The 15,890-nt window shown below is 29.0% G+C and overlaps 1 protein-coding gene across 4 annotated transcripts; it reads left to right on the top strand.

The window, feature by feature from the left end:
• The first annotated feature begins 12,608 nt into the window (after positions 1-12,608).
• On the top strand, positions 12,609-15,663 carry LOC112712197 (uncharacterized). Of its 4 annotated transcripts, none has more exons than XM_025765016.3 (5): positions 12,613-12,976; positions 13,169-13,366; positions 13,525-13,671; positions 14,272-14,486; positions 14,590-15,663. In XM_025765016.3, the coding sequence occupies exons 2-5, from the start codon at positions 13,237-13,239 to the stop codon at positions 15,382-15,384; spliced, it is 1,287 nt and encodes a 428-aa protein (XP_025620801.1). In that variant the 5' UTR covers positions 12,613-12,976; positions 13,169-13,236; the 3' UTR covers positions 15,385-15,663. The 4 variants fall into 4 exon arrangements, with proteins under 4 accessions (XP_025620803.1, XP_025620801.1, XP_025620800.1 ...); XM_025765015.3 differs by lacking the exon at positions 12,613-12,976 and adding an exon at positions 12,981-13,071; XM_025765018.3 differs by lacking the exon at positions 13,525-13,671 and having other exon boundaries at positions 12,609-12,976.
• The last annotated feature ends 227 nt before the right edge of the window (positions 15,664-15,890 follow it).

Below are 15,890 nucleotides of genomic sequence, written 5' to 3'. Positions count from 1 at the left end.
TTTTAGAAGACTAAATTAAAATTTCTATATAATTTATAAAAAATACTAGTAATTTTTAGTATTTTTTGTTATTATTTGGTCAGTATAAATTTTGAAAAAATGTGATTACAAATCATATTAATTTATGAGTATAAAATTCTGATAAATATAAGTGCAAATTATATGCTTCTTATTCTTCTTATTCTTAAGTAAGTCCTCGAGAGGACTTAATTAATTCATTATTTATGTTTTTTTTTGTTTATTTCAAGAGATATATTGATCATTTTCAATTATTCTTTTATGGTGTGTAAAATATTTGTAAATATATAATTATTAATAAAAAATAATAATATTTACTGATTATGTTGCATTGTTCATAATTACATATTCTATCCTTATTAATAAATAACTACTAATTAAAAAGAGTGAATGATGAGATATAGACCTGATGGAAGGAGATGATAGTATAAGTCCTTCTTTGAACTCCCAAATGCAAAGTGTTTAAGAATACTACTAATGATTCCTTTGACTAAGACCAAGAGAAGAGAAATTGAATAACAAACAAACAAGAAGCAGGAGAAACAAAAACTAAGATCCATACAAATTGGACACAATAGTTGATAGCAAAATTTGGAACATATCCACCCCCTTTATTATGCCAAAACTCCCTTGTTTAATTTATTTCACAAAGATCAACGAATAATGTGTGTTTTTTCTTTATTTATTTATATATATATTGTAAGCTTATGGCTTGTGTGTATGGCTGTTACTAGCTATATGGTAGGTGAAGTGTAGAGGGTGTATGAGAGAGAGGTTTAATTTAAGCCATGAAATAATTCTTTTATGCCTTATTATATATATGGAAATTAAAAAAAAAAGATATATTATAAATTAAATTAGATGAGTTGGTAATGATGGAAGGAGCATATTGCATGATCCAAGATATGGCGTATAAAACCTTAACTACCTCTTTGCTTAAGTTTTTCATTCGTTTTGGATACTATGTTCTCTCAAACAACCTCAACTACTCCAATTCCCCACTCTTGTGTTAACCACAAATGGAAATTGCAGCCTCAAAAATAATAATATAAGATGGAGTGTGTATGTGTGCACTTGATTGTGGATGATGTAACTTTAACTAGTACATTTGATTTTTTTTTTTTTTACCCTTCAAATAAAGGTGAATTATTAATTAAGTAGGTGTACCAATCGGTACTTACATTACATGCATGTGTGTTATTACTTTAATATTCTTATCTCATAGTTAGTTATTATGCTCACAATGAAAAATATAATCACTTTACCAAATTGTTTAAAATATATCCATAGTATTGTTACGAATAAATATAAAAAATTAATTTTAAATTAGTTAATATTAATTAATTTTTTATTATAAAATTATTTCTTTTAATTCTTTTTTCTTTTTTGGAAAGATTTAGGATATAGAATTAAAATTAAAAATTAAAAAAAAGAGATTTAAAATAAAAATAATTTTTAGAAATTTAATATTACTTAAAAAAGAATAATTACCCAAATTAGTCTCCAAATATTTTAAAAACGGATATTTTAGTCTCCAAAAAAAATTAATACACAAAAACATCCTCAAGGTTTTATTTCGACAAACAAATCAGTGTCCAATTTATTTTTCAGCAGAGTAATTACCCAAAACAATCCCCAAAGATTTTAGAAGTGGTCATTTTAGTCCCAAAAAAAATATACAGATCAATTCTTAACGTTTTTTTCCGTCAGACATAACAGTTTTTCGTCTATTTTTCGACATGACTCACTAAATTCTTCAAGTATTTATTAGAAAAAGAATATTAGTAAACATTATAATTAAATTAACTTTTAACGTTAAGCTAAACATATATGATTTTTAATATGGTATTTATTATGAAGTAGAAATATAGTTAATTTTTTGAGTTAATTGATAATTTGGTGACCAAGTTGAGATTTAAATAAAAATTATAGAAGAATAACTTTGATTATTATACTTAATTTCTAGCTATCACACCAAGTTAAATTATATTAAATATAAAAATATCAAATAATTTTAACTTTGGGTTTCTTATAGAATAATCTCTAATAATTTTATTGAATAATAATAATATTATTATTATTATTGATATTATTATTATTATTATTAATATTAATATTATTATTATTATTGAGTGACAATAAATATATATAATTTTTATATTTTTATGCAAAAATAATTTTATATTATAAATACATATATAAGAATCTAATGAATAAATTTATCATTATTTTTGTCTGAAAACATGCAAAAAATTATTGTGTAGTTAATAATAATAATAATAATAATAAAAAGAATTTTATTTTAATATATTTTTTTAATGTGGTGTAATTGATACTAATAAATATCACTAAATGCGCTACAATCTTATATAATATATATACAGTATATAATTAATGTTTGGACCACTCCTTAATGAAAGATATATCTAGCTTGAAATTAGTTAATACTCAACATATCAAAATAAAATGTACAAACAACAAAACATAAAACTAAACAAATCACAATATGTTTTTAAGTTAAGAGAATATGAGATTTAGTATATTTCTTTTTGTTGGATTTAAAATTGTGTACGTAGTGAGGATGGTTTAATAACATTTTTTAAAAAAATATCATATTAGAAATAAAATAGGTTTAACTTGACTTTAAAAGTTAATTTGATTATAATATCTACTAATATTCTTTTTCTAATAAATATTTGAAGAATTTAGTGAGTCATGTCAAAAAATAGACGGGAAATTATTGTGTCTGATTGAGAAAAATGTTGGGATTGATCTATATACTAAATTTTTTTAAGAATTAAAATATCCATTTTTAAAATTTTTGGGGACTGATTTAGATAATTATTCTGTTGAAAAATAAATTGGAGACTGATTTATCTGTTGGAGTGAAACTTTAAAAATGTTTTTGTGTATCATATTAATTTTTTTAAAAAATTAAAATGTTTATTTTTAAAATTTTTGGAGACTGATTTAAATAATTATATATAAAAAATTAATGTCCTAATTAAACTCGTAATGAATAAGCAATTAAGCATAAACTCTATTTTAATGAGTCCTTTCTGAGTGCCTAATATGCATAATGTTAGATTTGATTGAATGAAAAAGTTTAGAGGTTAGTATTTTATTAAAATTTAACTAGTATTTATTCAGTAAAAAAAAATAAATAATTTTATACCATTAAATAAAATTTTATACTATTAAAAATACTATAATAACTAATTAATAATTACAAATCATAAAAATTGACTGAACCTGTAATACTCCACTTGATTGAATAGTAGTATGTATAATGATTAACATTCACCCTTTTATTTTATGATAAATATAGAAAATTAAACTTCTTTATACATGTTGAATATATATATATATATATATATATATATATATATATATATATATATATATATATATATATATTGATGATCTTAAAGCCAAACCTGATAGGTAGTTGAAATTTTGTAATTGGCATGCTCACTCTAATACTTTGTGAGAATTATTATTACATGACTTACTTACACCTTATATTATAACTAAAAATAAATCACATTTAATTTAACTTCAAATGTCCTGCTTAACAGAAGTAAATGGCACTTCCCACCCGCCACTACATATAATTTCCAATTAGACTCACTATCTAGCTTGTCATTTCCTTCATACTTCTTTTTCGAAATTATAAAAATCTTAGCCCTCTAAATTAGGGTTTTTTTTTTTTAAATATTAGCCTTCTAAATTAGGGTTAGCCCCGCCCCTATTTGCCCCTGGCCTCACGCAAGTGTTATCCCTAATCCAAACTAGTTTGTTAGCAAGCAAGTAAAGTATGAACTAGAGGATGAAATTTACCAAAAATTTAACAAAACAAAGTAGAGCAACTAAAGAACACAGAGTTACAAGACAAACAAAAATAAATTAATTCGTAGTCATTTTTAATATTATTATCAACAACTAAAAAATTAAAATCAACCCACTCTTTATAACTTCTAATCGACTTATTGATAACTTATGATGTACCTACTTCTTGATTTCTAAATATTCTGTCATTTTTTTTTTAGCCACGTATTTTATTTATGAAAATTAACTCAAAAAGTAACACAAATTATTGTTATAAATTTTAAAGATTAAATTAAGTCAATTATAATTTTATAGATTAATTTAAATTCCACTTCAAATTTTACGGGAATCAATTAACTCTATACAATTTTTTAACTAATTATTGACTTCTTTTTTTTTTTATGTTGACAAATTAAAATTCTTACTACAAAATTGCGACTTTAATTTACTCTTTCTAGAAAAGTCGGAAGAAATGCCAAGTCACCATCCATCTAGTGACTTATTGACTTTGTTGCAAACATAAGGCCAAACGGAACAAACTCACCACTTTCTGATTTAATATAATATCGCTAGTGCCCATTTTTTTGGTAAAAATAATCCATCTATCTCATAAACTCATTAATTTATAATAACTAACAAATGAACGAGGACCTTTATTCGTTGATTTTTCTTATATGTATTCAACGGGACTTATTAAAGAATAAAGAAATTACACCGAAATTATTCTAAGAATATGCATACGCTTTCAGTTCATTGATTTTTTAACATTTATTTATAAGGCTAAAATTGATTTTTTATTTTTTATAAGTCAAAATTGTTATCATTTGTAAGAAATTGAACCTTATAAGAAGATAGGCTAATGGTCAACTACATGACCAACCTTACATATGTTCTACTAAATAATAAAAGCAAAATTCTTAACACGTCTTAAAGCATTAGTTAATTTTTTGTTAAATAATTTTTATGTAACTTTCAGAGAACGACTATTATCATCACTTCTATTTTATTAATGTCTTTTTTTTAATTTATGCAAATATATAATATAAAAAATATGAAATAATATTATAAAAAATATGAGTGATATTATCGTTTCTTAACTTTTATATAATAAATCTTTAAAAATTTGAAGTATTTATGTTTATCATATAATTTTTTTATATTTAATATCTTATCTAATACTCTTAGATTTTATTTGGTTGAAAGAAAAAAAATAAAAAAAGAGAAAGAAACAAAATTAAGTAAATTTTTATTTTTATATATATATTTAAATGAATAAAAAACAAAAAATTATAAAAAAATAATTTTATCTTTGTATTATAAAATATATTCAAAAAAATAATATCATAATAAAAAATAATATCATAATAAAAAAATAATATCATAATAAACTTTTTTTTTATTTGTCTCTTTAACTAAATAATAAAAAATAATTAAATAATCATTTTTTTAAATTTTTTTCCTTCTATTTTTCTCCCAAACAAACAAAGTCTTAAAGCTCTTGTAGTATTGTTAATTAAATCTAAAGAGGAAAAAGAAAAAGAAAAAGAAATCTTAGCATTAAAAAGTAAAAGCCTTGGTTATAACAAAAAAACATGATAGCAAACGGTCACCCCCTCCGTTGACATAGGCAGGGAATCTGTTAGCTTGCGGAGTTTGGCAACACACGTAATCTAAGCTGTGATAAAGAGGATCCTGCCATTGCACTTGCACGTGGATAGGGATGGCAAAAATCCCCAGCGGGGCGGATATCCGCGGGGATTTACCCGTCACGGGGCGGATATGGGGACGATTTTGTACCCGCGGGGACGGGGGACGGGGCCCCGTATATTAAACGGGGCGGGGGCGGGGATAGAGGTCCCCGCCCCGTGGAGACCCGTTTAAACTCCGTTTATGTAAAAAGACTAGAATACCCCATTTGTGTGTACTATGATTTTGTTAAGCATTTGTTATAATTATTGAATTAAGTTAAATATAATTTATATGATTATAATTAAGCATTTGTTATCATTTTCATTATCTTTGTTTGCTTTTTCTATTATAATTACTGTGATTTGGATAAACATTTGTTATAATTATTCTAAAATTTTTATTATTTTACTGATTTTGAATTTTTGGTTAAGCATTTGAGTGCTATACATGTAATTCATAATATTGAAGTAGATATTGATGTAAGTAAAATACTAAATTATATACAATACACTATTTTTTAAATTTTTTTCTAATTTTTTTCAATTTTTATTATTTTTTTATAAAAATCCGCGGATATCCGCGGAGACCCGGGTCCCCGGCGGATATGGGGCCCCCGTTACCCGTCACGGGGATGGGGCGGGGACGGGGACGAATAATGGAGGCGGGGGCGGGGGGCGGGGGGCATGTCCCCGCCCCCATGGGGACCCGTTGCCATCCCTACACGTGGATCTCTTCTAATATCCTTAATTCTTTGTCATTTTTTTTATATATTTTTATTTTTTTTAAGGTAAAAAAGCTCGACATGGAGCGAAAAAAAAAAACAAAAATTCATAACGCTAAAAATAACAATCTCTAACTATCTCTGGTATTGCCATCAATAACCATAAGATTCACTACCAATCCACTCATCGTAACTTGTAAAGAATCTGTTAATAATATCCACCACACTTAAATCTTGATTTCCACCGCTTCTGTTCCATCTTTCTCGTTGATATATCCGTCCAACTTTTATAGTGTTGCTTGAGCGTACCTAGAATAGTCCATATTCTTCCAAGAGCGAACAACTAAACACACCACACCTACCAAGTAAGCTCACCACCAATGAACAAGTGAAAAGCAGTTTCAACAGATTTATGACATAAAACACACATGTTATCATTCTGGCCAATAACACCTAATCTATACAGTTCTTCCCTTATATTCACCCTACTAACCAGTGTAAATCAAGTAAACAACTCAACCCTTGGTGGGACGAATCCTCTCCAAATAGTACTAGTGAAGTTATGGCTTGTGATATCCGCCGGAAGTACTTCTGTCTGCAATACCTGCACAAATGAATTAGTAGAATAAACATATTTTTAATCAAATTTTCAGATCACTATGTTCTCTTTCTCAGTTGTCAGTTTCGCTGATTGCAGAGCTGCATGAAGCTGGTTTACTAGTTTTAGCTCCTATTGAAATAACTCTCGTCGCCACTGAAAATTCCAAATTCACTCTAACCCATCCCAAAACCCACAATCTCCTATGACAGAACCTTGAAGATTTGAGACCGAGAAAAGTCTTGAAAAAGTAACTTGAGAACACTATAAGGTAACCAGCTATTCTCCCAGAAGCGGATTATCCTACCATCCCCTAGTTTCATAGCCAAGTCTCTGATCATCTTCTCTCTCACTTGTAGCTCCCTGATTTGTAGTTGACAAATATCCTTTCAAGGACTGCCTTTTGTACGTACAAGCTGATCACAAATTATCTCAAAAGAATTCATGTTATTACAGGAACATACAATTTTCTTCCAAAGTGGACAATCCTCTTTCTAAAATATCCACCACCACTTAAATAGGAGTGCTATATTTCGAATTACCACGTCAAAAATATTTACAATTATATATATATATATATATATATATATATTATAAATAATTATTCAGATCAGTTCTCAAAATTTTTTAAAGTAGACATTTTAATCTTAAAAAAAGTGAATATACATATTAATTTCCAACATTTTTTTTCATTAGCTAAATTAATGCCTCCCATGATTTTTTCGTTTAAGGTCATTCGAAAATTATGAGGTGACATGTTAGTATTCAATGTGTCCAATCAAGTGTCCAGTTGTCCTTTATTGACAAATTAATCCCTATTCTTGTCAGTAAGATGACGCCATTTTAGGGTAAGGTGCGAAATGCAATGTTCCAATAGAAGAGTAAAAGTCGCGACTCTTCTTCTCTACTCAACCTTACCTCGTTGTTTCATCACCTCCCACCTCATCCCCCAACATCACTATCGTGATGGATGTTACGTTATTCAATTTTGGTCTTCAACATTCGCATTTCGTTACCTTTCGCAAGGTGTCTCTCATAAATACGTCATCACAAATTCGTAACAAAGAGACACTATTAGTAAAGACGCACATTGAAAAAAGTAAAACCGTATTGTATTGAACTATTAATTTAAATATGTTTACAACTTGAACTCATTTCTCAACCTTTACAGCGCGTCCATAAACCCTTCCCCGGAAAAATTGGGGTTGCTATTGGGTCCGTCGTACTTTCTCTCGAACTTAGCAACAAAATCCATTTCCTCAACAGCTGTCACTGACATCAAGACCAACAGCGTCGACAGCCAAGGAGAGGATTCACATCCGCCGGCGATTTCTTTGAATCCAAGGGATTAGGAGAGGACACCATCGATGGCTCACCCAAAGACCAAAGTCAATTGCGCTAGAGATTAATCCTAGATTGTTGGAAATCACAGAAATAGGCAATTTGATGAGCTTCCATGCCAATTCGGGAAGAAGAAAAAACGAGGGGCTCAAAATCAGATAATTAGGATGAAACGACATCATTTTTGTGGTGAAAGAGATGGTATTGTTGATAATGAAGATGAGGCAAGTGGTGATTGGTTGGTGATGTTAGAGGAAGAGGTGAAGGAGAAGATGGCGAGTTCAAGGTACCAGCCGTGTGCTATGAGAATTTCGGTGCAGAGGTTCGGATCTTGGAGGTCAGTTATGATTTGGAAGTATACCAGTTTGTCTGCTATGTTGGCTGTTGATTTTTTTATTCTAAGCTCTTTGTTTTTGTTGTTTTGTTTCTTACCCAATCCAAATACTATATTGGTGCTACGATCAGTGATGAAATTGAAGATGTATTTTTTGTAGAACCTATGCACAATTACTCAAGAGGGGGGGTGAATTGAGTATTGCAACAACAATGAATCTTTTTGTGAAAGTTAAAGACAATATACAAAAGTGTTATTGTACTAGTATTTTTCCAAGAGCTTAACTCAATTGCTAAGCATTTATAAGGAGCTTTTACTTTCCAATAGACACCAACTCAAATAAATTGATCAAGCTTTTCACCAATCGGACTTAAGCTACTCCTTAAGTACTTACGAAGCTACTTTTCGATCACAATTTATTTGCTCAAAGGTAAAAGACAATAATATTGAAGAGATGAGTTTGGAGAGATGCAAACGCTATTTAGAGTGGTTCGGCACAATCCTTGTCCTACGTCCACTTTCTTTCTCAATCGCAATTGAGAAGTTCCACTATTGCCAAGCTTCAAGGTGCTCGCGCAAAACCTTTTACAATCCGAGTCCTTAGTTTCTAACACCTTACGGTATATGATCACCACTCGTATACTAACCCACTCCACTTAGAGATACCTTCTCTAAGATTTGCCTTGAGTACTTAGTACACCTCTTTGGTATCCTCACTGACTATAGTGTTTATAACTCTTGACTCAACCTTGGAGATCACACTCCAATTTACAAGGTGTACAAGAAAACAATTCTCAGAGAATTGTTGAGATGAAATGAGTACTCTCTAGAAGAGTGTATGATTACAAGTTTAGCACTATTGAACCAATTGATATTGCTCTCTCAAATTGTGTATTGTAACACCTTAAAAAAGTGTAGAATGAAAGAATATGAACAAGATAGTTTTCAAAAATTCAAGTCAGTGAAATAAGGCTTCAATCCATCTATTTATAGATTCCCCAAACCTTAGAAACGTTGGGGAATTAATGGGATGGAGCCTTTATGTCAAAACTAGCCGTTTTTTATGTTTTTGAATTATTTGCATCGATGCATAACACTTTGCATCGATGCAAATGTGTCTTTGACGCTGAAATTTGAATTTTCAGCTAGGTTGCATCGATGCAAACATCTTTGCATCGATGCAACAAGTCGTTGCATGCTTTGCATCGATGCAAGATGAGTGTGCATCGATGCAAACCTTAAAGAATGGCTTAAAATCACTTCAAAATACTTAGGATTGATCTCAAACTTGTTGGAGTCAATTCCTATGCTTTTGTACCTTTGAAAACAAGTTTTAAACCATTTGGCTAGCATCGAATTGCAAGATGTACATCAAAACATTTTGTGAGTGTGTGTTGAGAGATTTAGCAATTGGTTCTTAACAAGAAGTTACCTAAGTCCTAAGACACTATACTTGTCTTCAAATGTTGTGGACTTGAGTTTCTTGTTGTTGTTGTGTTACTTTCAACTCTTCATTCCTCAACGTTGAATGTTGGTTGATCTTTCAACATGCTTGTTCATTCAAGTTGTTTGTTGGTTTGTCTTTCATGTCGTTTGTTGGTTTGTCATTCATCAAAACCTACGAATACAAACTTCGCATACAAGCAACATGATTTACATTTTTTTTGCGTCTACATTCTACACCAAAACGACAACGTGTTTCACTACTCTTCAGAAAGTATTTTGTCTTTTTTATATACATAGATAATTAATAGTCACGTGTATAAGTTAACATGTCAACTCAATACTTTCTATTAATGAGTAGTCAAGCTAAAAGTTGAACTAATGACTGATTTGGTTGACGAAAAAAAAAAACTAAAAATTAATATGCATATTAATTTTTTTTAGAACTAAAATATCCACTTTTATAATCTTTAAAAACTAATTTGGATAATTATTTTTTTATTATATTAATTGTTAAAAAGTTAATTTTTATTATTTTCAGTATTTACATTCAAAATTTCTTATTAAATTATGAACTATTTATTATCTTAATTAATTATATTTTTATTATTCTTATGCATATTTAATAAATTATAGATGCGTACATTAGTACTATATACTAATGGTAATAATACAAACAATTTTGATAAAGATTTTATTAATATATATCTTAGAAGTATATTTTAAGAATGTTGTGAAAGAACTGTTTTATTAAAATTTATTTAAAAGTTAATTATATATATTTTTAATATATTAAATACATACAAAATATATAAAATAATATATATATATATATATAAATATATAATAATTAATTTTAATTATATATTAAAAATATATACGTAAATTCTTCATAACAACTTAACATACAAGTACTTTTATTACGCTTATTTAGAAGAAAAAAAAACTGTAATACCTCAAAAGGGAATCTTTCTTTCTTATAAAGAACATAAATGTTTGTTTGTTTGTAGATTTGTGGATATAGATATAAAATTAGTTATTTCAATATTAATACAGAAAACACCTATCCAGAATCTCGTAGCTCAACAAACACCTTCCCATATTTTGGTCCTTTATCCATCCATTCCTAATTCAACCATTTATTATTCAACCAAGTAAAAGTTGTCTAAAGTTTATTTTTAGCAATGTTATTTTATTTTCCTTCATTCATTAATATCAAAACTTTTTTATTGAACATAATTCAGAACCTTTTTAGTGATATTCCTTGAGTCTTAATTAAATATTTAACAGCATTTAGCATAACATTAAAAAAGAAAAAAATAAAATATTAATTTATTATTTTTAATTTTATTATATGTGAGTTTTTTTCTATTTTAATTTAAGTAATTAAAATATTATTTTATTATTTTATCAATTTATTATCTTAGACGAGTTTGATCATCAGATTAGTATTAGTAAAACGGGAATATTACAGATCATATTTTATTTCTTTAATGGTTAAAAAAATTAAGAAAATCTATTTTCTAATAAAAAATATACTTTGTTTACCAATCAGTCAATCACACATCGGTAGATTCTTTTACTAATTAAAAATATATTGAGTTGTTTAATTTATTTCACCCATGATAGATTAACAGTTTATCTAGATGGAATTAGATTCGAGAGAATAGAGTATTGCAAAAAAACAACTTGCTTCGCTGTACCGTACTAAACTACATACTAATACGAGTATTATTTAAAGTACATAATCGTTTTTAAAATTATTTTTCTGACGTGTATCATTGTATTATATTGACTCATCTAGATCAATCGACATTGAATAACATTAAAAAGATGTTAAAAAAAGAATAAATAAGAACCCCGTCAATAACTTGCAGCTAAGTAACGGCAAGAGATAGTTTGCCACAATTTTTTTTTTTGGTGTCTATTTGTCAAATTAATATAAAATAAATTTATACATATATCTAATTATATAATAATATATTAACAAAAATATTTATTTTAAATATTAACGGCATAAATGTTACAAAAACACGAGACATTAAATTATAAATATAAAATTATATTTAACAGATAAAAACTAAATAAAAATATTATATTTAAAAAATATAAAATTAATATATTTTGTATTTATTTTGAAATAATAATAAAAAATATATTTTATTTTTATTTTTTTATTATTTTTATTAATTTTTTATAATTATATATTTTTTTAATTTTTTTAATAAAAATAAAATAAATTAAATTTATATAATTTATTTTATTTTATTATTAAATAAAATACAAAAATATTAATTTTTGTATTTTTATTTTTGTATTTCGTTTTAAGTATTTTATTCTATTTATTTTTAAAATCAAATGTAGTCTTAATCTAATATTATGTAAAGCTATATCAAAATTAAATTTATTAAAAAATATTATATATATAAAATATCAATATTTCGATAATTTTAACGATTTTAATTAATATTATATTATATAAATCTTTTATAACTAAAATTAACTATTAAAATGACCGAAATACCCATATTTCAGAAACACTTAAAATTCTTCTAAAATCTAAACTTATTAACTTATTAGCTTCATCAATGACGTCAGCATTTTCGGCACAAATGCAGCTGCAAATCTTGTACTTGTAGCGCGTGACTTTCTAGAACTTTGACTATCTTTAATTTCTTAATAATACTCGCAATTAAACTTTGTACACAAAATTTCAAAAGATCCATTCACATTGATTGTTGAGTTGGGTCCTCGTTTTTAATTTTCACTTTTTCCATGGTCATACAGTTCCTAGAAACATGTTATGAGAATTCTGGTGATGCCACACACACACTTATTAACTCTTGTGGTCAAGAAACAAACGCTTCCTTAAATTAAATTGCTTTCTTGAAAACAAAAACAATTAACATCGTGGGACTGTTGTGATTTGGAATTTGTGGGTTGCTGCACCTACTTCTGTGTTCATCCTTCTTTGCTTTTAACATTTTCTTTGACTTTTCTCTAGGTTGGTGTTTCTTTTTTCTTTTTCTTTCATCATTGCTTTTTATTTTTCATTATTTTGCTTTCTTTTCTTTGTTTTCATGGGTGTTTCTTCCTGCTGTATGTGTTGCTCTCTCTAAATCTTCTTTTTAGAATGATCATGATATAATATATGATTAATTGTTTAATCTGAGTTTGTTTGTTTTGGATGAAACAGTTACTCCTTGGTTGGTTGGTGGTAACAAAGTTGAGGCAGGAAGAGACACTGTGAAATTGAAAGCGGAAATGGCCCAGAACGGAAGAGTGATGCAAAATTGTGTGTATGCTTCTAATCCCTACCATGAATGCACTGAAGCTTGTGTTCACAAGAGCAAGGACCCTAACTACAAGCCTCACAAGAACAGAAAGGGATTTGGTTAGTTATGCACGCCTTCTGTTTGATCTTTTTACTCACTCAAACTTTTATTGCTGTTTTGTTTTGTTGCTCTGTTTTGTGTTTGTTTTTAGTTTGGGAGTGCTTAGTTCCAATCTTTGAACACATGCATCTTATTTCTCTGTTTTTTTCCTTAAAAGATTATCGAAGAAGTGTTACTGATGGTGAGCTTGGAAAAAAGATGAATGAAGAAAAACGCTCTCAATCTGGTTGTCCTAAAGCATCTAATCCTTACCATGTGTGTGATGAAAATTGCAACAAAAGAAGAGTGGCAGGAGCTGATTCAGGTTCCCACTCTGATTTAAGCTTATAATAAGTAACCTACCATTTAGTATCAAATTTCACCATTTTAGTCCCAATAATATTTAACCAGTTATACAGTAAGTGAATTTCTTCACCCCTCTAAGAATTTTACTATTGCAAAGGCTTTCTCACACTATTTGATTTGAAGAATAAGATTCATCTCAAGGGGGAACCTGAGAAATGTTTCCGGTGACTGCAAAAGTATCCCAGGAATTCAACTTTTTAGTTAAAGATTGACAATGATATCTAGAATCATTTGATTCAATTGCTTGTGTACAAATGGTATAGACTGTCTTGCATACTGATTTAATTTTGTTTGACCATTTCATGGTAATGGATTTATATTATTTGACAAATCATTCTGCCGTCCACCTCATAGATGCAATGATACCTGTCCTGTATATTTGTCTTGCATGTTTGTCCATGCATATAAATTGGTTAATGAAAGTGTTAAGCCTTATCGTTTCTGCTTATTTAATTTGTTTGGCTCGGTAGAAAATGTGGTGATGATGTAGATTAATGATATGGCTAGATAAATTTCACACTATGAGTATATGCCTGACCAGAATACTTTAAAATTTCAGTTGCCAATTCCTTAAGCTTTGGCAGGAAGAAGCATGGATCAAAACCAGAACTTCCTGTTCTTGACAGTGTTCCACCCTCGAAAATTGGGGCTATTTATCTCTCTGATGCTTCATCACCCCTATCAAGCTATTCTGACTCTGGAAGGAAAAAGATGGAAACAAAAAACAGTGAGATAGTACCAGCTTCCGGAGAAATACACGTCGCAGATATCATGGTAATTCCTTATTTCCTCACATATTTCAACAGACAATACTTTATTTTTTTTTAAAAAGTTTGGCTTATTTTACTTGTCTCTTCCATTTTTTTTCTTCTGTCAGCCTGTTAATCACAAAGTCCAACCGAAGGATGATGCTGAGGAATTTGCCGACCCAAGACAGACAAAGAAAGAAGTGGACAAAAATGGTTCAAACAAAGTTGTTCCAGTCACCTCTGTTGATGATACCGGGGGTCTTACTGCCTCAGCTGCTGCCATGGACTTTGCTTTTTCTGCTACACACAATGGTAATGAAGATAGTGATGGAGATGACACCGAGTCTGTGGTATCTGAGTCCCGTGTTCCAGTTGGGAAGTACCATGTCAAAGAGAGCTTTGCTCCCATCCTGCTTTCCATCTTTGAGAAGTATGGAGACATTGGAGAAACCTGCCACTTGGAATCAGTTGTGATGAGATCATATTACATTGAGTGTGTGTGTTTTCTTGTCCAAGAGTTGCAATCTGCATCAATTATGCAATTAACAAAGTCCAAAGTCAAAGAGTTGATGGCTATTCTCAAGGATGTAGAATCTGCCCAACTTCGCGTTGCCTGGTTGCGTAGCATACTCAATGAAATTGCTGAGAACATTGAACACATCAACGAGCATCGCGCAGTGGAGGCAGAGAAGGCCAAATCGAATCACGAAGTGGAATTGCTGAGGAAAGAGTTGGAGTCAGAAATGGCAACTTTGGCTCAGAAAGAGCAAGAGGTAACTGATCTTAAAACAAGAGTTGAGGAGATGAGAGGGCGTTTGAGTGAGCTTGAGCTGAAGTCTTCTGATCTGGACAAGAACATGTCATCTATCAAGTCCAAGGTTGATAATTTGGATATCAAATCCTTGCTAGATCAACTATTGTAAATGCAAGAACTAAGAAATTTGGTCTTTGAAGTGCACATTTAGTATTGAATTGATGGTTAACAGGGTAGGATATGTTACTGAATAAACTAGCTTGGAGGTTACATTTTCTAGCCAAGATAGTATTAAGTAGTATGAAGAACAATGAATGCATATAATGCATATTAACACACTTTACACATGCACCCTCACAATTGTACTTTCAATTATTTATTTATTGTTTATATATCTAATAATTCCCAGTCCTTACATCCCAACAAAATTGGGTTGATGGCATGGCAATCATCAGGGAATTTTGTTTGATGGGAGCAAAGGGGCTATTCCCTGCTTTCTGTGTTCTTTGATTGATGATGGTCATATTTTGAAGTTAAATTGTGTCAAATTGTCAATTTTAATTATAAACCATGACACGGGTATTCAAATTTTAATTATTCCGGACTTAAGTGTGTGAATTAGCCAATAAGGGCTTGTATTCAATTATGACAGTAATATATATAATAAATCCTTGA

This window comes from Arachis hypogaea, chromosome 9, assembly GCF_003086295.3.
Source record: "Arachis hypogaea cultivar Tifrunner chromosome 9, arahy.Tifrunner.gnm2.J5K5, whole genome shotgun sequence".
NCBI classification, from domain to species: domain Eukaryota; kingdom Viridiplantae; phylum Streptophyta; class Magnoliopsida; order Fabales; family Fabaceae; genus Arachis; species Arachis hypogaea.
Note: the sequence above shows the minus strand (reverse complement) of the source record. Positions and strands in the feature narration are given on the sequence as shown.

What these genes read in the sequence shown, in the direction of transcription:
- LOC112712197 (XM_025765015.3), top strand. An exon ending in CAAGAACAGAAAGGGATTTG is followed by an intron (nt 13,367 to 13,524) that starts GTTAGTTATGCA and finishes TTTCCTTAAAAG; the next exon opens with ATTATCGAAGAAGTGTTACT. An exon ending in AGTGGCAGGAGCTGATTCAG is followed by an intron (nt 13,672 to 14,271) that starts GTTCCCACTCTG and finishes TTAAAATTTCAG; the next exon opens with TTGCCAATTCCTTAAGCTTT.